Raw genomic sequence first — 26,628 nt, 5'->3', positions numbered from 1 at the left:
ACTTCAGTCGCATGAGTAAAGCCATTCGTCCAGCTGACTGCCTCGCTCTCGCCGCAACGAAAAAAAAAAAAAAAAAAAACGCGTGTGCGTTGTTGCTCCGTTAACAAGCAATGAGAACGGAAACGCAACGTCGTATTAGCGACATGTAAGCGTTTATCTTGCTGGCTAGTGGACGCGACAGCGGACCGCTGACAGGAACCGATCGAGTTCCCAGCGCGCTGATATGGCTCTGCGAGTACTGACAGCTCACCGTCTCTCGGTGTGGGCCGTTGCGGAACATTACCGTTGTCGAGCGCTGTACAGGTATGCAAATACGTCGCTACATTCTCTCTGCAGAGTTTCGAGCATTGCCATGCCTGGAGCACTCTTGCCAAATGCCCTAGCCATGCCGGCGCATGTGAGCAACTGGTTGTCGTTCACGCCGATAGGGGCGGCGGTCTCTTGTATGGCCGCAGAGATAGCCCGCATGCGCGTTATCGATTAATCTGATTTGGAGTAAGTATATACGTTTGCGAATCTCATCGTACCGCAGCGGTGGCCCTGTGGCAAAGCCCCCGCCTCAAATGCAGGAGCAGGGGGCAGGAAGAAAATTGTTTTCAGGTGGGGGCACCTCCTCGATCTGAAGTGGGGAGCCAGGCTGGGAGACGTGGTTGACCGTCATTTTGAGCGCTGTGTGCCGTAGCAAAAAAAAAGATAAAAAAAAGATAGGGGGGGGGGGGATACGGGCACGGTGTGCCACCATGCACTAGCTACACGCCACTGCATATGCAAGATTAAAAAAAAAAAAAGATCTACGTATGTATAGACCTCTTCACGGGCGGCTCTCCTGGCGCCGCCATCGTCATCTTTGCACTGACGTGACTCCCTCAAAAATGCACTGTCAATAAGACTGTCACGTCAGACCGCGTGCTGCACGTACAGCGGGGCGATGTTTTCACTCTCTCATGCAAAAACGTCTTTCATACTTTTGAATACGTGGTCGTAGGCAGGATTCTCTTTTGGGTGGTGCCAACCAGTGTTGCATCAAAGCTAGGTGAAGGGGAGAGCACAGGTACGTGTAGCTTGGGTAAGGGCAAGTGCTAGTGAGGCTTAATTTGGGAGATGCAAGTGGCCCTTTTGCACTCCCCTGCTGACGCGCATGTCTGGATGTATAGGCAGTATACAGGCCTCGACGACAGCCGGTACGGCTCTGGTATGGCGGCGCTGCGGTGATAGGACAGCCAGCGCCACCAGTAGCAGACGCGTGCGTAAACTCGTCGTGACATGTTGCAGGTGCTCATTGCAATGACGTTGTGACCGGGCAGCACATGTTTTTGTGTGGATTTCTAGGAACTGAACACGACTAAAGACATTTAAAATAAAAGCAGTCTTTTTACATGGTAATGATCATTACGCCGGCAACATGTTTACAATGTTGTGGAGGAAACTGTGTGCAAATTCAGGGGCCCTATAATTTTACTGGCAAGTATGTTGCTCAGATGAAGAGAGTCGACTGGGACATCCGCCTTCAGGATATAAGTTTTATCGAGGTCGTGCATTAATTACCATAAATAAAAGTTGCTGTTTTTAATCTTATGCGAAGAGCATCCTTTGACTTTTGCATTTATTCTGTTGGTAGTTGGTATCCGGGCTAAGTAAAAGAAAAGCTCGCTCCTTCCATTCTGCTCGTTCCTTCGGGCTATGCTTCGGGCTGTTCAATGATTTCTGCACATTTTTCGAGTCGTGTATAGAACTGATTGCACATTGTGAGAGCAAGGTGCACAAGCGCAGCTGGTCTTCGAAGATGGTGTAAGCATGCTTTCGCCTTCGCTACGTTTGTCAACAAGTCCAAGTGCACATTTTGCACAGACGTAGGCTCTGGCAATCGCGCACCATATGTCTCCTTGTCGATATGAAGTTCTTTAACACTTCATCAATGGTTCGCGCGCTGTCGCCTTTCCCATTGCATGCAGAAAAATGTGTCTGAGCAGGCAAAGTGCAGGGCTGTCGATCATGTTTTGTAGCCCAAGAAGTAGGCACTGCATAAGTGGTTTCAGTGCTTCACACATTGCCAATGTCCTCTACTAAAGACCATTGCCGCTATAAAAGGGCAGAGTTTCTGACCACAATGAGCAAATATGCTCAATAATAACAAAGAAAGCATTTAAAAAAATGAGCAGCGTGTATTTATCTCGCACATCGCATCACCTTTTCTAAAGCTCTCATCGTTCGTCCTCGTGAGCCTTTCAAATAAATCCATATAATTTTTTACAGCTTACCAGCAGAGTTTCTGTACCTAGCTGTTGTGACAGCCATACACGTCCCAACGACATAGTTTTGCTCCTGTTTGGCTGCAAATTAGCTTCGTCCCCTCGAGCTGCCATGCTTCCGCCATTGCGCACTCGCTTTCAGCCACAACTGATTAATAGTGCGCCGTGCCGTAGGCGGCGCCACTTGTTCAGTCAAAGCTGCAGTGCACTCAGTGGCGAAGGATGGGAATGCCGTAATTTAGGTACTGTAAGCGATCATATCCTAATACACGTGAAATGCAGCACTAATGTTTAAATGGTGCACCTCATTTATTTATGACCTGGAAAGTTTGAAATATTTTAGCATTTTGCAAAGCTTAACTGTAATTAGTGGCAATTCAGAGCACTGCTCTGGTCATCAGTGCTCTGGCCATCAGGCTCTGGCCGTAAACAGGAAGTTAAATACAATCAAAAGGCTTGAACACACTGAGTGTCTCTTCTGTTCGGATCCTCCTGACAAAAATGTAGACGTTTTTCACTTCTTTTAATTATGTCAGTTTATGTCAAAATGTTTTGTTTTAATTTGACTAAACTGTCGCATGGCATGTGAATATATAAGCAAATTGTTTGTTCTCTTGTTCAAAACACAGGTTCGTGCTTTTCCTCTGAACCATCCACGACACTACCAAGACAACAGTTAATATCAATCCTATGCTGAATTAATCCAATGAATCCTAAGAATTAATTGTTTGCTTTCCTTCTCATAATTGTCTGCTAGGTGCACTTTTTCTGTACACGCAGTCAGCCAGCGACACAAAGCAGGAAACTCCAGTCCAGCTACTGGTTCGAGCCATGCACCAAGCCGTTGTCCGAGGACACTCTGGCGACGTGCATCGACATTGCTGCCCACAAGTGGGGGGACCGTGTCGGGTGGGCCTTTGTGCAGGAAGGAAGAGACTGCACTTTCAGCGAATACAAGAACCAGGTTAGGGGGCCTTAATCTTTAGAGCGCCTTTAAGCCATCGTCAAAAGTAGCAAGAACGAGCATGTTACTCCCTCCTGGCATTTCTGTCTTTGCATCACAGTTTGTGACGTCAGAAGATGCTTGTGTGACGTCAGGACGATATAGGCCTCCATTGGTCGATATACGAGAGATACCTGTTCTGCCTACCCTTTGTCATGCAGTTGCCTGCCCATTGTTCCTTGTCTCTCCGCGAGTATCATGCTCGATGAAGCGATTTCCCTTAATTTCCTACATTTGCGACTGCGTAAGCGGAGATAGCAGCATGTAGTGGAAAAGTCCAAAATCTTGACTGCCTCAATGCTTGTTGCTGACATTCCTTGTGTTTTAGGGAGAAATAAGTGGTGAGGAAGAGATAGCACCTGTAGGAAGGGTAGCGAAGGCAAGAAATAGACTGCCCTCTTACCTTTGAACTCGGTACAGTATGCTCTAGGAACTCCTTAAGGGGGGGGGGATACACCAATGCCTAATTTATTGTCAGGAAAACTAGGTGAACCTGAAGATTTACAAATTAGTTTTCCAAGCTGTCGAAAACATCATTTTAGTAAGGTCAGTGCTTTTGTGAAAAGGATATAACACTAATAATTGCACGACTCTGAATGTTTTCCTTTTTGTGCATTGTCAGCATTTTGATTCGAACTCTGCTTACATTATTGCCACAATATGCTAGTCACAAGCCACGAATAAAAGAAACATAAAAATAAGCAAAAAGAGTTGCTGTTTTACGACACCCCACAACTGACGCTGCCATTGGCAAAGTGTGGTCACTGCATCATTGATGTAAAATATCGTAGTTATAAACCTGTAAACTATAGTAAATCACTGATTAACTCTTGCTTGTGAGCTGAAAGGTGTTTACATTTATATTATTGAAAATGACAGTTAAAAAATAGCATCTTCAAGTTTAAGTGTCGTGGGTTTCCTACACCATTCACTGTCATTTCCTGTAATACTGAACATCCACAAAGTCTCTTGATTATTACTATTTAGTCTTGGTGCAGCATAGCCTTAAAGAAAGCACGAGCATTTTAAATTGCGAAAGCTGTTATTTGTCTTGTGAACTGTTCTCTGCGTAGCAATCCGTATACTACTCAGATTGTTAATTTGGAACAGAACCTGCCTTTACATGTCAACTTCTGGGACTGTCTGCTTTGCTGGTTTTGCTGAACTGAATTAGTTACTGTACTGTACACAGCACTGTTGTACAGTACAGTACAATTCTGCAGCTGTATTGAATTTGATAATTGGTGTATCGTACTGAATGCCATACCAGCCTTACCAATTAGCAGATTCGCTACTGGTAGCCTCTTTCAATCTACATATATTCAAATGGTCAGTCTAATTACATGCCTAGAAAAACACAAAGACAGTGTTTGTGCTGTGTGTCTTTTTATTCATCAGTGAACTGTATCCAATTCACAACCTTTATGCGTAGCCCTTTCTCGAGTTTTAGTACAGCAATAGGTCATTAATTAAACCCACACTAAGTTGAAAAATAAGATAAATTACATGCATTCTCTTGTTATAGTCAGCATATACAATGGCTAATGGCATCAAACTAGTTAATTTGCCCATATTTGGCCACAAATTAGTTAGTTTGGATGATCCACGGAGTGCATTAAGCATGAAGTGCCACAAATGTACTACACAAAATAGCGGGAATGGCACTAACGAACAACTGAAATGGCTGTGGGCCTCCAGAAGAGCATGGTTGCCATCCACAGTGTTTCCACAATCTCGTTGTTGGGGACCAAAGCTTTAGCAGCCGCGGCGAATCTGCTTGTTTTTCATTTTACATAAACTGTATGGGCACTATCCATGATCGCATCGACAGTGACTGAGGCTAAAGCTGCGGGGAGCAGTGAGGTTTTCGCCGCCTATCTTCGGAACTGTGCAGTAGTTGCCATCCGTGATTGGTAATAAGTGAGCGTGGTTTATTCAGTAGCAGACAGGTTTATGAGCTGGGTCACGAAATCGTGAATGAGGAAAATTGTGGCTTTTGTGCAGTTCTTATGTAAAATAAGTACGCAATTTATATGTTGATGAAGAAAATGAAAGTGTTTACTTTTGGAATTGATGTAATAGACATTAGTTTATTGTTTTTGTGATACTCTTAATGATTCGGTTGATTCAGACATTTTCCCCGATCCCACAGAATCCGAATGAACGGGCTTTTACTGTATTGTTGGTGGATGAGCATACCTTGTCATTACAGGTGGACAATTTGGCCCAAGGCCTTCTGTCAGCAGGATTTTCCAAGGGTGATCCCTTGATGATCTGGTCCCCAAGCACTTTCAACTGGACTCTCCTGGCGGGTGCGGCAGCCAAAGCTGGTGTACTTTCGGTGCGTGTATTTGATCAGATGCAATAGCAAGCTGCACCAGATATGTCTAGCGGGCTAATGCATATGTTTACTAGGCTTGTGCGAATAGTGAATTTTAGGGTCGAAGCGAGTATTGATTTTGGTCGATTAATTTTGATTCGAATTCAAATAGTGTACATATTGCATATTTTGAGGAAAAAGGAGCATATTTTTCATGCCAAACTAATCTGCACAATATATATATTTTTTAATTGAAACAAGTCCTGTGCAAACCCGTTTTTTTTTTTGCATCAAAGAAAGTGGCAACAACTTCGAACAGTGACAGCATTTGACTTTTGGTACAATACAAGTGATAGACAGCAAAATATGCTAACTTTTGAAATTAGCTATACTTGGAGCATATAAGTTGGTGAAATGAGCTTTTGAAACTCAAAATAAAATACCCCTCCCCCCCCCCAGAAACCTTAAAGTGGGTCTTCGCTGCAGTGAGGATTTCTTCCGAGTATGTGTTTTGACTATTTAACATCATCTTACCGCAGTGAAACCACTTTTACATGTGAACTAATACGTTTGAGTAGGTGCTTTCACGGTTTAGCACACTTCTACTGCAGTGAAACCACATTTACAGTGTTACATGTGGATTAATATGCACTTATTCGTTCGTTCCGAATAATTTGAAATTTTCAATAATTTAACTTTGATTCCAAGCGAATTCGAATACTGGAATATTTGTTTGGATATACGAGGCATTTGAATATTCGCACAAGCCTAATGTTTACAGGCTGATGTGCACTGTTAAATACCTAGTATTAGCGTGAGCTGTGCCATCTACTGCTAGTGGGAGGATTGACCCTCTGTATCCCAGCATCCCCATACGCAGTCAGAAGGCTCTTGTGATGTGTCACATGTCACTGTATTTCAGTGTGACATGTTCCACTTGCCAAAAAGGAAAATCAAATGACTGAAGTTAATTAGTGAAATCAGACAGGCATGTTTTTTCAGTGCTCAAACATAGGGAAAAAAAGAGAGAGTAGACAGAAACAGCACTCTTTCTGTCTACTGTCTATTTTTTTATGTGTTTGTGCACTAAAAGAAACTTGCCTTTTTGACCATACACTAACTAGCCCAAGCTTCCACTTTTGTAAAAAAAGTCAGGTTGGCAAAAAGTTAACACCAAAATTGCAATGAAGGGGCCCTGAAGCACTTTTTCAAGTAACCATGAAATGTATTCACTAATATGCTTTATTGCATAACGAATTCAACGCAGCAAAAGTTTTAAAGATCCGTCCAGTACGAGCAGAGTTGCAAAGATTTGTCACATGCTGCAGTCGTATTATCTGTTCTCTTGTCCCGATGAGAGCACTCAAAGCTAAGCAGGGAGAGATGGCAGGGGCAAAGAAAATATGTCACTCGCGCCTCGTCACCTTCAGCACTTTTTTTTTGCTTCGAATACGCGGCTTTTTCATTGTTTACGCGTGTACACGCGTGGTCAAGTCGCGGCTCCCCACGACGATCCCTGTAACGACCAAGCGCGCCATGTTCAAATCAGCCAATATCTGATAGATCGCCTTCTACAAGTGATTTTTGAGCATCTTCCATCATTTGTCGAAAGAAGAGAAAGCAATTTTTAGCTGAAATTGAAGATTTATTGTGAATTCCAGGCCACGCTATAATACTTGGCTCGCGTGTTCTCGGAAGCTTCCACTACCGATTGGCAGTGTTTTCTGACCATACTCAAAAAGTGTTGCAGGGCCCTTTAAAAACACAATTTATTAGAACTTTATTTTGAAGAGGTGTAAATGAAAAAAAAAGAAAGCCTTTATTTCAAGCAATATATACCTTGTGTATAATGTGCACGTAAGGTTCTTTTTGTTGTTGACTATAAATATCGTGGATCAGTCACTCGGACCGACGCTTGGATAAGGCACAAAATTCAAGCAACAGAAGTAACACGAGCTACTTTTGCTTGTGCCAACAAAATGAATTGGTGGTATTTTATGGCCTTATGAAATATTACCACAGATCTCACTTTTATGAGCCATTCAGTTTTGTTGTAAATGTAGTTGCACCCTTTTTCTTTGCACTCGTTTTTAATCTGAGGGAAACTGGTTTTAACATATGCATCAGTAGTGCACTTTAGCTGTGAAATAAAAAATTATGGTAGGGAATTAAATTACATATGAAGTCTGCACTCTAAACAGTCCACTGAGTGCGAAAATTCGACATTCAAGGATTTATGGTACGAATTCGATATTATGGAAAGCTAGGCCTACATTCATAAACATTATTTTGGAGATCTCTTGATGTGCAGATGAAAAAAACAGGGAAAACAGAACAACTAAGGTACAGGTCTGCAAAAATTTTTTCTAGGTGTGTACGGGGACCACAAAAGCACGATAACTGGAAATATTTATTATTTTAAATGCATCCCCCAGCTTCACCTGCAGCACGACCTACTGTCTCTCAACCTGCCCACGTCGAGTTCGTACCTTGTCCCTAGGGCCGTAACCTATGAGCGGTGTGATTCTAGTCAGCACCTTGTCTGCTGACATCAGCTTCAGCGTTTGTCGTCATAATTTGACTACCAGAGCACTCATATTGCCTAATTATTATGCACAAAAGCAAAATATGTCTGGAATAATTATACTACAAGTCATTCAGAAATTCTTTTCAATTAAGTGGACGTGGTACTACGTAGGCTGTCCTACACTACGCAAGTTTACGGGTTCCCTCGTTTGTCAACCTGTGTGCGATAAATACTTACCCGCACTGAAAAGCTTACTGGACCAGATGCCTAAGTTTGCGGAAATAGTTACATATATGCCGGCTGTTTATCACAGCATGCGGGCGCTCTTACTCCAGCCTCATTAGAACAGCCGTAAAGTAGCAGAGGAATAGGTTACAGGTAGCGCCACCAATGGTGAGCAGTTGAACGAGAGTGGGTACACGTGTTCCAATAGGAACCCCACCGCCTGGGCAGGTTAGAAGTACTGTCGAGCAGAACACAGCTGCTGTTTCTGTAAAACAAGAACACTCTGCAATTGTCTGTTCCCTCAGTTCAATATTTGTAAATAAAAACGTAAACATAACATAATTAAGTCGTACATTGCTTGTCCAAAATGAGGTAGCATTTTCAATCTTGCATGATGGTGTTTTTTTGTTTAATTAAGCTGTGCACACTGCACTTAGTAATGTGTACAAAAACGAAAAAGAAAAGGAAGAAAGTGAATCACAAGAAATGGTGCAAGCGCTTTTTAATTTTTGTTTTCACAGGCAAGCACGCACTTTGGGCTGACTCCTCCGGAATTCGAGAAGTGCCTGACAACTGTAAGTTGGGATTGTACATGAAGCGGCAAATGCCTTTGGTGAAGTTTTCACTGAAGATGATCATCTTGGCGTAGTTGTGGGGTAGCATAATTAAATGGACTGCAGAGGCCTCTTATATACGGGCCTTTTGTGAGGCCAATGACGCCTTGCAAAATCTGACTTTCTATGCACAAGGGTCTGATTGAGGTACATAATAAGGAAGCTGTCGGCACACAGGGCTATGCGAAAATATGCATGCCAACATATTAAAAAAAAAACCTTTTCTGTAATACGTATAAAAAAAAAGATAGAAAGTGATATGTGATGTGGACTACATGCAGATTATGTATGTACTGTAAGATTATATTTTTCTATTCTTATTTCGTCTCCCCCATAAGATTACTTGGGGACAAAAGAACTCTTTAAGCAAAGGACTTCATTTGAAATAAAATATGTACGTGCGTGCTGCAGCATAATCGATCGAGAAGGACAGTGGAAATATTCGAGGCACAACACAAGTGCATTGATAGAAAATAAACAGACATGCATCCACACAAATAAAGGTAACTAATGCAGCATCGGTTATGGTGTCATAATACTCTTGTTAAACGTGCGTCCATTCATTCATAGAACAGTAGGAAGCAAATAAAGTAAACAAGGAAACTCTGTCGCACCTGGAGTGCTGTTTTCTAAACCAGGTGTTCACATGACCGACAGGCAGCTGTTGCCAGTGCTTCAGTACGTTTATTAATGCAAAGGTAAAACAACAACAACAAAGAAGTGAGAGAAAAAGCAGGATATACTTATGGTGAAGGTCATGCCGTGCACCTGTGGCTGTTCTATGTTGCTTTGCTGTGTATGGTTACTGTGGAAAGCTTTTTATGATAGAGCCAGCTGTTCAGCACGAAACATTCCTGTTGTCAACATTGTCTGAAAGCTTCGCGTGTTTGACTGAGGGACGCAGTATCACTTATAAACAAGAAGGTGTTGTGAATTTTATTGCCTACTAATCGACAGCGTTTTTGGGCATGCTCAAAAAGTGTTGCGGGGCCCCTTTAAATCTCTGCACAAGGATGTTCTTTGCATTTTGCCACATAATATTGCAGCTGCCATAGTTCGGTAACAACCCCGCAAGCTCTATCAAGCTGCCACTGCGTGTCTCTTACGACGCAAATATTGTTCCCTGACGCACTTAATTATAGCATCCTGTTAGAAGTGGTCAGATTTGCAAAGTCGCAAAGCTGTTTTACGGCATGGTGATGAAGTTTTTGCACATATAAATGTGATATGCCATTCTCGTTCTGGCTGAACCTGAAGACATTAGCACTTTCATCTAGTGAGAGATTTTGTAGGAAACCCAATAAGTTTCAACAAACGCTTTCACTTTGAAGTTTCCTTCTCTATAAATGTCATGCTGAAGGTAATTTATTGTATTTCACTGCTGTGAATAAATGTTAGTCAACTGTGAAAGACAGAAGGTGTCATATTTTCGTATGTATGATCTGCATAGATACAGAAAATCCGCTAGTTGACATGCATAATATACGTGAATTTCGGTCCGCTCGATGGCTCGACAAAACACTCAGTGTTCTTTTTTAAGTATTTCCGCGAGTAGTGGTTGGTAGTACGAATTACACCCCAGGATGGGTTATTTGTTGCTGGCGCTAAAATATTCTATATGGCAGTGGAAGATTCAGGAAAGGCATTTACGGTAAAGGTGGTTGTGTTTTACTGACAGGACTCAATGCACAGAACCAGAAACAAAATTTAAGTGAGCAGGCTGACTGGCAGGCTGCTAATCAAGATTCTACTGCTGTGTACAGTGTTACTGTCGTTGTTGTTTATATCAAGCCAGTTGAAAATTAAAAGAATGCTGTTCATGTCCACTCTCATTTGAATACATGGTAATGAGCATGCCTTATAATAACAGGTGAACTTCAAAGGTATCTACATTCCACAACCGTTTAAGATCTTCAACTACTATGAGATGCTGTGCTCCCTAATACCTGAACTCAAGGACTCCCCACCAGGGCAGTTAAAGTCGAAGAAGTGAGAAAGCTTTGTCCTTTTTTTGTTTTTTGCTGTTTCCGTTTTATTTGAGCATGTAAGAAAATATTTGTTTTTTTAAGTAATATGTGCCTCGACAAAAAGTGTTGCACTAGATAAATTTCAAAACCTTTGCATTTGAACAAACGTTTATCCAAATTTTGAACTCCAGGCCTGACACCTTTCAGTGCAAGTGCTTAACAGTGGCAGTGTTAATTGGCTGTCCCAATAAGGGTGGGATGACCGAAGAATAATTGTGAGCTCTTGGTAGGCTTAGTTTCTTCTAGGGGCATGCAGGGAATTTTAAAAACGACAGACTGGTTGTGTTGGTTCAGCATATTTTGAAGTGCATGGCATGACGACGACAATAATAGAAGGGTCATACACCCACACATTTTAAGTTACTAAATGAGTTAATAACGCTGGTCTTTATGTTATGTATTATCATTTATTTTATAACTCACCAAAATGCATGATTACACCGATTTAATATGGCATTCATCAATTGGCCTTTATTATATGACCTTATGACCTTTAAGCAGCAAGATGAACTACACTCAAATCTCGGTAAAATGAACCTGGATATAACGAAATATTGGTTATAACAAAGTAAATGGAGAATAGTGTTGCAATAGATCTAGTGTTAGGAATACACCTTTATAAAAAAATTTCAGTAATAACAAACTTTGTTGTAGTTAAGTTTTAGTGTATGTGGGAGTTGGTTGTGTGCCATGAATATGTGATAAGAGTGGCACTTTCAAATGAAACTTGTGTGCAATGTTTGTCAAGGCGATACAACAGTAATAGTGTACTGGCTGAAGTGACAATGTCTTTGTTGAGAACAGAGCTGCAGACTGTAGAAGACAACGAGCACAAGGCATGCACTTTCGCAGCATTCCAAGGGCTGTGTTTTCAATGAGAGAACTGCCGCAAGCTGTCATTCCTGCGACTTTTTTTCCTTTGCTTTTCCTTTTTTCCCCGATTTTCACAGGTATCCATCCCTAAAGACTGTCATCATCGACAGTGACCAGAGCATGCCGTAAGTTTCGTGCATTGCTCGTTATTGCTTTCTGAAATGATTGTCGTAACGACAGTGACAGTGATTGAATGCTGTGCCGGCACGTCTAAATCTAGTGTGAACTGAAATGAGAGTATAGGTACAGTGGCTCTTAGAAGCTTTGAAATGCGGTCCTCCACTTCTCCCTCTCACTTTTATTTAGTTTTACTATGAGAAGTAAGCTTGCATAACTTTTTTAGTGTATGAAACTTTCGCTCGTTCTATCTGCCTTGTCAGCTGTGCAAAAGTGATATACAAAATTTTGTTCTCACGTTAAAAAATGACAAATTGAGCAGGTTGATGCTTTCTGTAGCAAAACGGTGTAATGATATGTATGTAGAATAGAATGAATGGAATAAAGTGACAAATTATTATTTTTTGTTGCCTCTTGACCCGCGTGCTGTTACTCTGATGTGTCTTCCTGCTAACTCTGGCCAAACTTAAAAAAAAAAAAAAAGAAACGATATGAAAATCACTTATTGTTTACTGTGCTCCCGACATGCTCAGGCTGTTTCTTAAATTGAGCTCAGTTAAATAATTTAGGATCTACTCGAGCTTTATAGTAACCCTTTAATTGAAATATCTACAGTGGAGAAGTTGATGAGCCTTTTAGTGTCCAAGTATTTTAGGTTGCATGTAATAGCTGTTAACTATTTGTGCTGACCGGTGCTTAGTTAGTAGTTCTTTGAGCACTTCTAGACTTTTTGTGGGATCTTAAGGAAAATGCAAGATTTATGAAAAAATGGTACTATGCAATCGCACAGATATACATTGGCACCTTCACATGCGCTATCACAATGAACAGAGCTGCTCCTAGATAAAACTTAGGAAAAGGCCACAATGAAAAACAGTAAGCGTCCATAGCATTGCATTCTCACAGCACGTATGTGGGGTTTTTTAACACTTGTCATCAGTTTCCTGAAAGATTCTGTGTTTACCTGTTGCCTTGCTTTGTCGCTTAACCAAGTGCAGTAGGCTGTGATGCAAGGGCTCTTTCTTTCTTTGTTTGTTTCTTTGTTTGTTTGTTTCTTTCTTTCTTTCTTTTTTTCTTTCTTTCTTTCTTTCTTGGTTTGTTGTACAAGCTCTTCTGATATTCCTAAGCCAACTACACATGCAGTGGTACTATTTAGTACTGCCTTTTAGTAAATTATTTAAACACAACACAGCCTTAAGAGGTTTACATTAGGACACTGTCAAACGTGCATTTGAAGGCAACATTGCAGGTGGTGACATCTTGCAATGCTGTAATTTAGAAATGGGGTTGAAAAATTGTTTTCCCATTTCCTAAGTGAGTCACTAAAAGTTAAAATGTCCTGAAATGCCTTCACACTCATTTCTGTTCTCATTGACGTGCTAGCAACAAAGTAACTTTAAGTTGGCCATGACTACGAGAATCCCACGCCTCATGGCTGAAGCTGGCATCCCCTTGAAACTTCTCTTTCAACTTCATTTCCAGGAAGTAAGTTACAGGCTTATAACAGACAGTCAAGTCAGCGATAGTCTAGGTGGAATTCCTTATTCTTGAAGTTAAATTTGAAAAGAAACATTCTTACCTTTCCATTACCAAAAATGAATTTACCCAGCTTTTTACTAATTTTACTGTCACTTGAATTGTGAAGTTGTTACTGATAAAATGGATCAAAACTTGGGATCCCCCTAAATTTCTTGCTCCTTCCAGGTTTCAGATAGATGCGTGTAAGTACAGTCATCATCATAAGTTTAGAAACCCTGAGGCACAGGAAAAAGCTGAATATTCTCGCTATTTCAGCTGGCAGCCTTAATTGAATTGGGATTTCGAACCCGTCTAAAATGCGCTACCAACATTTGTTATGCAGTTAGGCTGAGTACAGTCGCATATTGCCAGCAAATTCAAAGTTTTCTTACGGGACTTAGTGGTTCTTGAATTCAGCACTGCACCTTTGTGCAGTGCTAAAACTAAATGCTGTCGGCAACCTTTCCTGACATGATTTTAGTTACACCTAGAACATCTTGGGATGCCATGACTGGGTAATCTTGTAAGCTTAGTTAAATGCCTGATTGATTGATTGATATGTGGGGTTTAACGTCCCAAAACCACTATATGATTATGAGAGACGCCGTAGTGGAGGGCTCCGGAAATTTAGACCACCTGGGGTTCTTTAACGTGCACCCAAATCTGAGCACACGGGCCTACAACATTTCCGCCTCCATCGAAAATGCAGCCGCCGCAGCCGGGATTCGAACCCGCGACCTGCGGGTCAGCAGCCGAGTACCTTAGCCACTAGACCACCGCGGTGGGGCAGTTAAGTGCCTGCTGAGGCTTAGTTTCTGTTGTGCTTTTTTTTTCTCTGGGCAAGCTGAGAACAGGGATTTATAACATGAACAAAAGAGGGACAACAAGAAAGGGAAAGATTGAAAGTAGAAACGTTTTGTACTTTACGAAAACGATAAACCTGGTCTTCTTGGTGTCCCCCATCTCTCTTCCTTAGGGGTGATGAGGGGGCGTCGAAGAGCACTGTTTGTATAGATTATTTTTGTCCATGACCTGGAGTCACAAATTTTCGCAATAACGTGCTGATTTACATTAAAGTAGACGCTCGAATGCGCACCTGTAGACCAGCTGACGCTTTAGAGTGTTGCCTGGATGCGCCACAGTTAGAACATTCAGCCACTCATGGCATCTAACTCGACGACACGGAAGTTGTCAATGTACTGTGGTGCTCGTTCATCTCGCCATGTTCAGCGAGTGCACTCCTTCGTTAATCAAACTTGCAGACAGGATTATTGTGTTGTCGTAGCCTCTCGCGGAAGTTTAAGGAACCTGATTGAACACAAGCCGGCTTCACGCCTGCTTGTGCATGTCATTACTGCAGTGGCTGCATTGCTCTGCAAGATCTGATGCAAGGGGGAGAGGCCGACCTGCAGAAAGCGCAGAAGAGTGTGTCCGCCAATGATCCATTCACTATAGTGTTCACTTCTGTGAGTCAATCGTACGTGCATGCAATGCTCTGTGAATGGCTGACCCGAGCAGTATGTACACTGTGTAACCGACGCGTTCCCTTTTAGGGCACGACTGGAGCGCCCAAGGCTGCTGTGCTGAGCCACAGCAACTTCATTAACAACGTTCTCATGTACGACCAGAGGGCTAAGCTTACGCAGGTCAGTATCATTCTCTGTCTTCAGTCTGAGTGAGCAGAGCCATTTGTGGCACATGCAGTCAAAGCTACATACAGCAGTATCAAGGTGTCATGAAAGTTTCCTTATGACACGGGTGCATAAAAAAAGAGAAAGAAGAATGAAGTGGGAAGACGGGCCACTCGCTCTACATTCCTGCATGGCAAATTGGCATCTCATTTCTTGTGCGTGGTTTGGATAGTGTCCAACCTTGTGTACAAAGTGCCCGTGCTTTTTGCTGTCAGTGTGCAAAGTGCTTGAGATCTCGTACTCCCAACATGAAACATGTCTTCTGATGTATAAAAGATGGTGCTCTCTTACTGGCCGTCTGCAGGAGACAGTGATGTGCAACCCACTTCCTTTCTTCCACGTGTATGGCCTAAGTGTGGTACTGGCTCGTACACTGGTGCTGGGTGCCAAGGCTGTCGTGCCAGCACCTGCATACGATGCTGCGTCCGTCCTCAAGGCCGTCCAAGAGCACAGGTGATGCAGCATCTCTCTGAAGTATCCTAATGAGACATATAATCAGATGCTACAAATAAATGCCCATTTCTCTGTATACAGTAATGCTCAAATGCATTCACAGCCAGTTAATCAGTGAGATGCCAGACCAAATGCTTGTGAGCGAGTGAAACATTATTGGTGGTCTGACGAGGATGTGAACTCATCGTGCACCTGGCTAGTTCCACGTCGGGACCGGTCGGTCTCGCTGACCGCCCTGATCATGGGCGCGCCGGACAGCCAGGATTTGCTTGTCTAGAGTGGAGCTACGCGTAAGCGAATCCGAATTCTTGTTTAATTTGGGGTATCATGATCTGTATTCTCATAGCATGTGTTTCCCACTCTAGCACTCATACTTCTTGGCCATGTCTTTTTTTGGCGAGCGGCTGTGTTCTTAGTGAGTGCTAGTATGTGAAGAGAAAAACTGGCCTGTACTAATTGTGGTTTTAACAAAGCATTGTACTACGCACCTAGTACCCCACTAATGCCGTCGTGCATATCTGAATACCAGACACATGAAAGCTCTCCGGTAGCTTGAATACAGCGAGATAAACCTAGAAAAACAAATTTACTTTCGTTTAAATTTTGCGGTCTTCTTCCTTTCACCAATGTCATACCGATCCCGAGTTAATAAACTGATTTTATTAGTATAAGCTTATTTCTTTCTTTTTGTCTTGCAGTAGTTGTTGCAGAGCTTCTAAAACTATGCTCGTTGAACTTTTCCAGATGCACCGAGCTGTATGGTTCGCCCACCATGTTTGTGGACATCATCAACTCCCCACAGAGGAAACAGTTTGACATTTCCTCTCTGCAGCTAGGTCAGTCTAACTAGACATTCTGAAATTAAGCTGTCAAATAACATATTGTGTAATAGCATTAAAAAAATGAAGTGTTAGCAGCGCCATTCTGAGTAAAAAGTGTGAAGAAGTGTGTGCGAGTTGCCTATCTCTGATATCATCGACCCCCAATTAAAGTAAAAATAATATTGAAACGGTGATATGTAATAAATGATATAAGCGAAAACAATAATAAATAGAAAAAAAAGCAAACTTAAAGTTGAAGAGTCTAAATAAAGTGAACCCGCCGTTTCTAGCACAGAAACCTTATACATTGCATCACCAATGCAAGTGAATGCATCAAAACTTTAGATTTTTTTTTTTATTTCACTTTCTCTGTCTGCATCTCATGTTGAAATGATTAGCACAGTGCAATACTGGTTGACAGCAAGGCCAATAGATGAAAGAAATTTGCCAGATCCCACGCCTTGTGGGAATCCGCTTCATGTGAAGCACTTAGCGTGTAATTGTCTACGCTGCATGTTCTGGCTATGAGCCAAGCGTTGCAATGTAGATCGACCTGTTTTAGGGGCGAAGCTCCTTAGGGTCGAGCAATGTCCCCTGTCCATCGGCGTGACACGCTTGACACATACCCGCTCTAGAGTGGGTATCTGCCTCAGGGTATGCGAGATGGCGGTACTTGGATTGTTCACTAGATGGACGCGCCAATGGTTGCACGGACGGACGGAAGCAAGATTGAACAGACAGACAGGCTGAAGGCCACTTTGCCCCACTTATCATCATTCACTCTGTGGATATGCTGTGCATTTTTTTTATAAGCACAGTAGTTGTGTGCACTTCTTGGGCTTGCCAGGTAGGTTGACTACACTCGCGTTTAAAGGGTAACTTATGATCTGACGTTAGGTGAGCAATCACAGTAAAGCATAGACATTCATAGCACAGAATAACATGCACAACTTTCATTATCCTACTGCTCCAGGGTTGAGCAACACTTCAATGTAGCTTGCCGAATCATAGGAATACACATGAAATATGAGACTGCTGTACAAGCTGAGCAAATCCTCACTCGCAATTCACGTTAACCTGACAAGACGCGTGCGTCAAAAGTACACTTGTAATGTCTATTGATTTGCTATACATGACCACCACTGCAACGACAATTGACGTTACACCAGCATTACGCCTACATAGTCTTTTTCTAAAGCCGTTTGAAGACCTATGGTGACACGGTGGTAGAATACCCAATTGCCATGCAAAATGCTTGCATTTGACTACAGCCGAGATTCTGATTTTTATCTCTGCATTTGTTGCGTCTTTGCTGCTAATGTCTCTTTTTTTTAACTCTCTTGTTTAAGTTACCTATGCCTGGTCTCACTCTTCCAGGGTAGATATAAAAATGTTAGTCGCCTGTGGCGCATACCTGCATAACGTGGCCCGTGGTATGTGCCACTGGTGTTTGGAGGGAAAGGTTTGATGATGTACGTGACAGGATTTTCACACTATTCATGTCGTGACCAGACAGTCATATCCTCAAGCTCTCTTACCCTCCTATATAAATTTTCGGTGCTAGAGCGCCCAGACGTAGGTGGCTAGATAGATGGATGGGCAAGTGAGGACCGTAGGTGGGGGGTACAAACACAGGTGCCTTCTCTCTCTCGCTCACTCTTTCACTCACTCATCACTTGAGCTAACTCATAGACCTTTCGAGGGGTGGGTGAAGACAAAAAATTACACCATCTCCTGGCAAAGGAAAGCATGTGTAGATGCAAAGCAGCGCACGCTAACGCTTACACTGGCAGTGGCATTGACGTTGGTGCTCATCGCAGCGTTGAGCAGGAGAGAAACCTGGGAGACGCAAGGCAAGCAGTGATTGGTCGGTGTTTCCTACTGGAACATGCCAATCGCTGCCAATGGGCAACGAGAGACAGAAGACTCCGACAGGACACAGAAACCTGCAATCCACTTTTAGTTAACATACACACGCTCTGAATTTTCATTGTTCGACAACGTACAGGAGCAATATCTCACCGGCACTACCTTGGAGGCCAAGATCCAGTGCCTATGTGTACGGAATGGCCATTGAACGGCTGTGCAGTGTGAGCAGTCAGTGTTTTCAATCAAGAAACTCGCTAGCAGATGCTGCCAGTGTCAGCGTTGCGAGACTAGAGAAAGGGAGGGGGTGTGCATGTGCAATAGGGTGTAAACGCAGTGAGAAGGGATTACCATAGGAGAGAGGGGGTAGCGAGTGTAGACTGCAAAGGCTGCTTGCGACGGCGTTGTGAGGTGAAAGAGGGAGGAATCCTGGGAGAGGGAAAAGAGGGGAAGGGTACACGCATGCGCAGTAAGGATGGTCATGCCGTACACTGGATTGGGCTTGACTATAAGACGCTTTGCGCCTAAAGAGAGTTACTGGCACCACTTTGAGTGCATAAGTACAAGCTATGTGCAAGCTATGCATGACTTGTGCAAGCTATTGGCTAGTCATTCGAGCTATTGGCATGGCCAGTGCAAGCTATGTATGGCTAGTGGATTTGTCTTCTTGCAATCAGCTCATCTTAAAGCACTACTTATCAAAAAGAAAAAAATATGGCCTGGTTATTACAACCTAAACTTAATGAGAATTTATTGTTTTGCAATGTTTTATTGTCCCGGCAACAATAAAATGTAAAGTTCTTGACATGCTTTGCACACTCAGTCATGCGTACTGCTGCTGCAGATAGATTATTAGTGTGGTACTGTACTGTATCGGTAACTAGTAGTTGTAGTTAGGCTGAAAGGGCAGTTTGGAAAGATTGCTGAGCTTTCTTATAAAACACTGAGATGTGGATGTTGAATTCATTGTACTATTTGATTTTTCTTAGCTGTCAACGCATGGCATTTTGCATAATGCACTGCACGGGCGAACACAAAGAATTATGACAACATAGTTGTCCTTTTTTTTGTTCATCATTTATTTCTGTTTGCTCGTTTCATTTAGTTGAGGCAGCACATCAAATTTAACAACCCATTATCAACTGGCTACCACTGAAAATGTTTTGCTTCATTTATCTTGTTATGTTGCAATTGATATCATGAATGCTAGTGCATCTGCAACTTTATACTGTTGCTGAATGCACGATTATAAAACATTTAAAGATGACCCCATCTTTCTTCCTTTTGTCGGAATCCAGAGCCTGCAGTGTTGACCTAGAAGGAATAGATTATGTCTGCTGTATCCATCAAAGCTTAGCGATTCTGGCAGCTCAGGTCATCGACTCATCGTTGCAGTTATTTCAGATGCTCGTGTTCATAGAGTTCAACTCTTTCAGGAGAGTCCGGTGGAAATGTTGTCACGCCTGCAATACGTAGTCTGGTCCGAGAAAAGCTGCATATCAATGTGAGGGTGAGTACGAAAAATTCTGTTGGCCCTGAATGGACACCTGTTTTAGTTGGTCACACATGAATTTCTGTGATAAAAAAAAAATGCGCCATATCCCCGGAGTGAACGACGACGAGTGGGTGAAGCAGCAGAATATTCGGTGTTACTGTAAACCACCCGTGACATTGACCACTCGCGTATGTAAATCTATGACAAAGTGGTGCACGGTTATATACACTGTTTATAGGTCATAAGTGGGATGTCGTGTTGAGTTCTGAATTTTGTTTTGTCTTCGTCATTACTGCTTTGTGGCATCAGATCTGGCCTTTGGCTATGACGAGGTTCGGGCACGTTCCCGGTGGTTGTTCGTTGTTTCCAGTCATGTGAAATGCATCGTAGAGCATATCAAGACGTCATATACTGCACAAGCCAGTTGTTGTTTGTGATCATCATCGTCACCCTCTTCATCGTCATCACGGCTATGGCACACGCCAAGGCCACCAACAGACAAGCCTCAATATTCAAGAACTTTGCCCATAAAACTGAAGTTCACGCTAGCCAAGTAACGCTTAAGAAACAGTGAAGCTGGTCGATCTTAGGTCTTGGCTGATGCTAGGCCTTTCCTTCGTGTAAACAGAGTAAAGTCGAACTAGATCTGATCACTCACACTTGGAAAAGTGTCCGAACTTCAGTGACAAGTACTCACATGCTAATCTGGCAGTAGCAGCCCCAGTAGAAGCACAAACCTTCTGTCGCTCATACTCGGCTCACAACATGCCGAGCAAACTCCGCATGGCAGCTCTGCGGACAGTCTCCCTGGATAGGTGTAGTTTGGCGGCAGCTGCTCGTAGGTGCATGTGCAGCTAGGTGAGGTTAAACCCAGGTTGCGCACTACGACACATCTTTCCCTTTCGGGATCACAAGTAATAACGTATTAGTGATATTCACTGATCTTCTTGTTTATATTGTTGGTTAAATATGTGTGAAGCCACTATCCCAGTATCAATTCCATAATTAGCATCTCTGTTTTTGATAACAGCTCCTTCTATATGTATCTTGTGGCTGGTTCATTATTAAAATTTCATAGTATACTTAAATATGAAAAGTGGGTAATTGCCAGTATCAGCCCTTGAAGCTTCAATCCTGCAAAGGCTTTGAAAACTTGAGCAGCATTCAGAAGGAAATGTTGAGTGGCAAGAGTGCTAAAATATTACAAAAAACTGTTCTCTTTTCAAGATAGCCCCTTTTAAGCTTTGGAGTGTATATCGATAGCGCTGAAGCTTTTTTCTTTTTATTGGATTGTCCAAAGTGTACTGGCGAGCTTTCGGTTACGACTATTCACAATTAAGAACTCGAATGAATTTTCCTCCATCTTTTTACACGGCATGTTTTCTTTTGCGTGATCAGTCGCATCCAGTTGAGCACACGGTCTTCTATTTAATTCTGAATACATGTATTCATGAAACATGCTTTAAAAATTCTGCTCTTGTGATTTGTAAGATCATAAGCTTGATTCTTGGTTTTTGCAATTAGTGTGTTTTGATGAAATTGCAAAATGATGTAATTGCAAAAGTGCCTGTGTAGTTGACTGTTGTAAGTGTGCATTGCAGATGCATATGCAACTAAAATTTAATAATCTGCTTGTGTCCCTTGAATTTTTTTGTTTTACAGCAAGTGCAAAAAAAAAAGAATTCTGTTTATCTGGCACTGCTATTCAAGCAGTGAGAAAGTTTTATATCTCTGACCCATCTTGCCGCAGTATGAAATAGCAAACTTGTATGAACACTCCTGAACGCAATGTTCAGGTGGGCTTTGGCACATCTGAGCTGACTACGGCGGCTATAGTGACGAGCAATGATGACCCTGACGACAAGCAGTTGAACACAGTTGGTCGACCACTACCGGGTCTTGAGGTGAGCTTGTCTTTCTTGTACTCAAATGTTGGTGCTGCACCTTGTCTTGTGGAAATTTAAATAAATGTTGGCATGATGCAGTGCACCAGGCGACTGCCGTGGCACAGCAAAAACCATAGAAAACAATGATTGCTATTAAAGCCCCCCCACAATGCTGATTGACAAGGAGTTCTGCCGCAGCCATTGTATGCCTTATTAGCACACAAGATTAAAAAAAAAAACTTCACAGTTCAGAGCTGCATATCTACTGTGCAACCTTTTGTATGCTTCACGGTGTAGTGGGCATAGCTGAGAAGTGACCCGTCGCGGTGCTCAAAACTTCTGGAGCCCTCCGCTACAGCATCTCATAATTGTGTCGTGATGTTGGGGTTTCGAACCCAAACAGTTATTTTATTACGGCTGAACAGTGGGAATTCTGGTGCGTGTGGGCACTATGCCTGTGGTAGCACTAGAAAGCGAAACAGTTATTTGGCTCTGTAGTAGGGCCAATAATTTGGTATCCATAGTTAGCATTGTTGCACTTGCATTAAAATATAATGCTGTCATTCATGAGATCTTTTGTCCTTGCAAGGACTCAAATTGTGTGTATGCGATTGATACTGTGATTGCATGGTCAGAAAATGAACAGCGTGAATATCCCTTCAGAGCATGCAGGGATCTGGGGAATGTCTTTTTAATCTTGAACCCCTTTCTCCCTCATCTTGACATTTTTTTCCATGCAGTACCAGTGGGTTGCATGTGACAAATTCATAATATTCTTCTTACTTGTCGCTGTTCTTTTGTTCTGAAGGCACAAGAAAACCTTATTGATTTGTAAAGAGTGTCATATAAAGTAATGGTTCTTCGCTACTGGAGTACACATAGCTAAACTGGCCCCGCCAGGGTGGTCTAGTGGCTAAGGTACTCAGCTGCTGAACCGCAGGTCTCAGGAACAATCCCGGCTGTGGCGGCTGCATTTTCGATGGAGGCAGAAATGCTGTAGGCCCGTGTGCTCAGATTTGGGTGCACGTTAAAGAACACCAGGGTCAAAATTTCCAAAGCCCTCCACTATGGCGTCTCTCATAATCATATGGTGGTCTTGGGATGGTCCCCACATATCTGTCAATCATAGTTAAACTGACCACGTTCATATTTGAATATTTCTGTTGCTTCTGTGACCAGTTAAAACTGTCCTATGCCTTTATACAGCTCTGTAAATTATTTGTCTCAAGACCAACATAGAACTAAAGCATCATGCTGGAATGTCAATTCTTACTGTTGAAATAAATATGAAACAATTCCGAACTTCGTTAGTATTTACTATTATTACTGATATTGTTATAAATGGAATCTGTCTATAATCATAAGCAACACCCACAACGTCAGACCCTTCTATTGAAAATACTTTCAATAGAGGCTTCTAAACCTGTATCTATGCTCACTTGAGTGTCCATGCGATTGCTGTCGTAACAAAAAGTGATGTAAAAGAAGCAGCAGGTGTGTTCTGTAACAATGTGCTGTTCCTTATTTTGCAGCTTCTCCTTCATGCTTCTGCTCCCTGCTCGTGATGCACTCGGTTAGCCCATCTGCTTTGTCGTTTGCATATGTCAGCATGTTTCTCTCCATGGCGTTAATCTAGAGTGAATGTCTCATCTTTGCTACACTCTTCATCTCCGCTGCATGCTACCTGTGTTTGCCTTGAACTTATTCCTATTGCATTCCTGCTAAGTGTATGTTCTGTAACGTTTATGAATATAGGCTCATTGTGCTATTTTACACATGCCTTTCTGCAAATAATGAGATTTTAACAAGAAGACTTTCCAAGTGGTTCACATTTAGAAGTCTTCTTCTGATGGCGATAAAATGTGAAAGACGTACTTGACTTATGAAAGTTTGTTTCAAGAAGGTTATGAAGTTTATTACCATCAGTAACGCGTTCATTGCCGCTTGTGTGCACATAGTGTTCTCTAAAGATAGCTTTGGCCAAAGACGCATAATTTATAAATTGGTGCCAGAAATGTGTGAAGTAGCAGTAGCACGGTCGTATGATGACACTGCATGAAGAATATAATTGCTATTGAACCCTCCTATAGCACGCTGTTTCCAGCATGTGTTTCCAGTGTTAGGCTCCATCTTTGCACGGATAGAAAATTTCTTGTAAAAAGAAAAATGGCTCGCAGCCTTTTCTGCATACCATAGCCATGACCGGTGACAGCGACCAGTAATCCTTTTGTTCATGTGTAGTCGTCTGTTACGCACGTGTAGCTGCACATGCACCACTTTGCTTTTCTCATCTTTGCTTATTTATAGCTTCTCTACTGTATAAAAAATAAGTTATGTAAAAATCAGTGGTCGTTGCCTCAAATAGTCTGGTTAGCAACTGCAGTTGTCTAGTAATTGAGACAGATTGTCACGGTATATGGTATAAGATAGTAGTGAAACTGCGCATTTCCATGCAGGTGAAGATTGTTGACCCCAACACAGGCACAGTGCTGCCAACGGGCACGCCGGGGGAAGTTTGGGGTCGTGGTCCTAATGTCTTCCTTGGCTACTACAACGATGAAGAGAAGACCAAGGAGGCTATGACACCCGATGGATTTTACAAGACCGGGTAAAGACAATACATTGTGGACTCTAGTAACACTCTTGTTCATTAGCTCACGATAACCTTGAAAGGATTTACATGCATTGGCACCTTTAACTGTGTGTTCCATTGATCGTGTTTAGTGTCTAGCCACTGTTTTATTTTTTTTTTCATAATGCTTTACCTAGCCCTTATTCAGTCGATTTCTTGTGTGGGAGCATAATGTCATTATCATGTTGTAGAACACTTCAGACAACCTTCACTATCTCTCTAACGGTAAGCACTGTTAGTTTGGGAAGGCAGAGTTGCCACTGCAAACTCCTTCCTCCAACATCACTAAAGAGGCTCATTTTTCAGCTGCACTTTTTTTTATCAGCTTGTAGTGAAATATGTAAATTATGATCATTGAAAAAATGAACTAAGCATAATCGAATTACAATATTCTTACTACAAGCATGACTGATTTTTATGTCTCGCTCAATGCACAGTTTGTTCATCTCGTTGCAGTATAAAAGTAAAAACATGGTTAATGAAGTTACAACTTTCATTTCTTATACCAGTATGAGACACAGTTCATTTTATTTCACGTTAAAGAAAAATTAACCTTGTCAAGTCCCCAGGGGCAGCAATGACAGCCCTCATTATGGGCGGCAGTGAAGAGTACAGTGACGCGATGAGCAATATTGGCCCAGTTCACGCAGTAACGATGAAATTCACCCGCTGCTTGACAATGCGGCCTGCGCTTGCCACTGTAGTCGACGACGCGGTTGAACCGTTCAGTGCTACGCCCCTCAAGCGTCTGCGCGTGCGCAAGCTGCTGTTGGTGCGTGACTGCCACGCTCACTGCATCATGGCCGCATCGCGGTGCCACGTGCTGTGAGATTTCCTTTGAGTGTGAAACGGACTGTACATTCCAACCTTTGCTTGTCCCCACTTTTTAGAACGTGGAGGACTCATAATATTTTGTCCTTTTACTTGTTGAACCATGCAGTGATGTTGGTGTAATGGATAACGAAGGCTTTGTGACCATCGTCAGCCGCCTGAAAGATGTGGTGAATCGTGGCGGCGAGAAGGTGTACCCGACCGAAGTGGAGGAGCTGTTTAATACTCACCCATCCGTCCAAGAGTGTCACGTGAGTGGGTTTGTTGTTCTGTGCACCCTGCTAATGACTCACGGCTGCAATGTCATAGCGAATGTACGGGCTTGTTCATTAATGAACCCTGATCAGTGCTGCTGTGCTTGCTGGGGAGCTGGTTCATCTGGAGCGGCTGCACGTCCTTGGGATGCTGCACATGTGCACAAGGGCCCACGTGAGGTCCTTCACATCATGTGCTACAGTGATGTAGTGTCGCGCTAGCTCTGCTGTAATACAACAGGAACGCCAGGCTCCTGCACCACTTCGTCTCGACGCACAGTTGCTCCGCCGAGCGCAGCCGTGCTGAATCTTGTTCACCCTAAGAGTGGACAAGCCTGTACATGCGGGTTCTCAGTGAATGCAATGAATCATCTAGTATATCTGGCGGAAAACGTGGGTCTGTCTCAACAACTTTGGCAACCAAGAAATTTGGAGTAATCTTGAAGACAGTGTAATCTGACACAGTGTCTCAACCTTATGCATACATAGTATGGGAAATCACAAGTATGACACTTCCATGTCCGTGTGTGCATAGTTTTGCTTATCTGTGGTGCTGAAGTCTAGTCTAGTAGTTTACATTTGTAATGTAATTGTTGTCTCTCAGAGGTCAATGCCGGGTCTCGCAATGTGGCAGCGCACTATTATAAAAGGTATGTGCTGTGTGCTTCTAATATGGTATGGTTCGTTTTTATATTTGATTAGATCATTGGTGTGCCAAATGAACGGTTGGGTGAAGAGGTGTGTGCATGGATAGTGCTCAAGCCAAATGAAAAGGTCACAGATGGAGAACTCAAAGAGCACTGCAAGGGCAAGGTGCGTATTAAACAATATGTTGTGAAGGAATGTCAGTCAACAGGGATAGTGGCATGAGATTCCAGACTTCTGCCCGAAATGGTGGTAATGCAGGCTAATCCATAATTACGCATAGTTTTTAGAACATATAAAATGGGACACAAAAAGGAACTACATGCGGGCACTGACTTCAAACGCTATATTTTTTTGTTTTCCAGCTGAGTCATTTCAAAATTCCTCGCTACTTCATCTACGATGCCAAAGTTCCCAAGACACCCATCGGAAAACCACAGAAGGCTCAGATGCGGCTATTGGCTACTCAAAAACTCTGCCTTATAAGATGATCCTTGCAGATGTCTGTGATTTGTGCCCTACAATTTTTCTAATAAAGATTGCAGTGCGATTTTCTGACATATCAATCTGCATAGTGCAAA

General features: G+C 42.6%; 1 protein-coding gene across 1 annotated transcript; it reads left to right on the top strand.

Moving 5' to 3' along the window:
• Positions 1-26,628, top strand: LOC119168451 (medium-chain acyl-CoA ligase ACSF2, mitochondrial). Its single transcript, XM_075884672.1, has 16 exons — positions 1-303; positions 3,030-3,213; positions 5,465-5,593; positions 8,846-8,899; positions 10,809-10,927; positions 11,916-11,963; positions 14,834-14,939; positions 15,027-15,119; positions 15,469-15,617; positions 16,362-16,453; positions 19,741-19,814; positions 21,596-21,703; positions 24,142-24,293; positions 25,258-25,399; positions 26,105-26,215; positions 26,413-26,628. Exons 1-16 carry the CDS (start codon positions 224-226, stop codon positions 26,536-26,538), a joined length of 1,767 nt encoding a protein of 588 aa, XP_075740787.1. The 5' UTR covers positions 1-223; the 3' UTR covers positions 26,539-26,628.

Source organism: Rhipicephalus microplus, unplaced genomic scaffold, assembly GCF_043290135.1.
Source record: "Rhipicephalus microplus isolate Deutch F79 unplaced genomic scaffold, USDA_Rmic scaffold_42, whole genome shotgun sequence".
In the NCBI taxonomy this organism is placed as follows: Eukaryota; Metazoa; Arthropoda; class Arachnida; order Ixodida; family Ixodidae; genus Rhipicephalus; species Rhipicephalus microplus.
Note: the sequence above shows the minus strand (reverse complement) of the source record. Positions and strands in the feature narration are given on the sequence as shown.

Coding starts and splice junctions, on each gene's coding strand:
- LOC119168451 (XM_075884672.1), top strand. CDS start 224: ATGGCTCTGCGAGTACTGACAGCTCACCGTCTCTCGGTGTGGGCCGTT. Junction 21,704..24,141: donor GACCACTACCGGGTCTTGAG/GTGAGCTTGTCT, acceptor ATTTCCATGCAG/GTGAAGATTGTTGACCCCAA. Junction 26,216..26,412: donor AAGAGCACTGCAAGGGCAAG/GTGCGTATTAAA, acceptor TTTGTTTTCCAG/CTGAGTCATTTCAAAATTCC.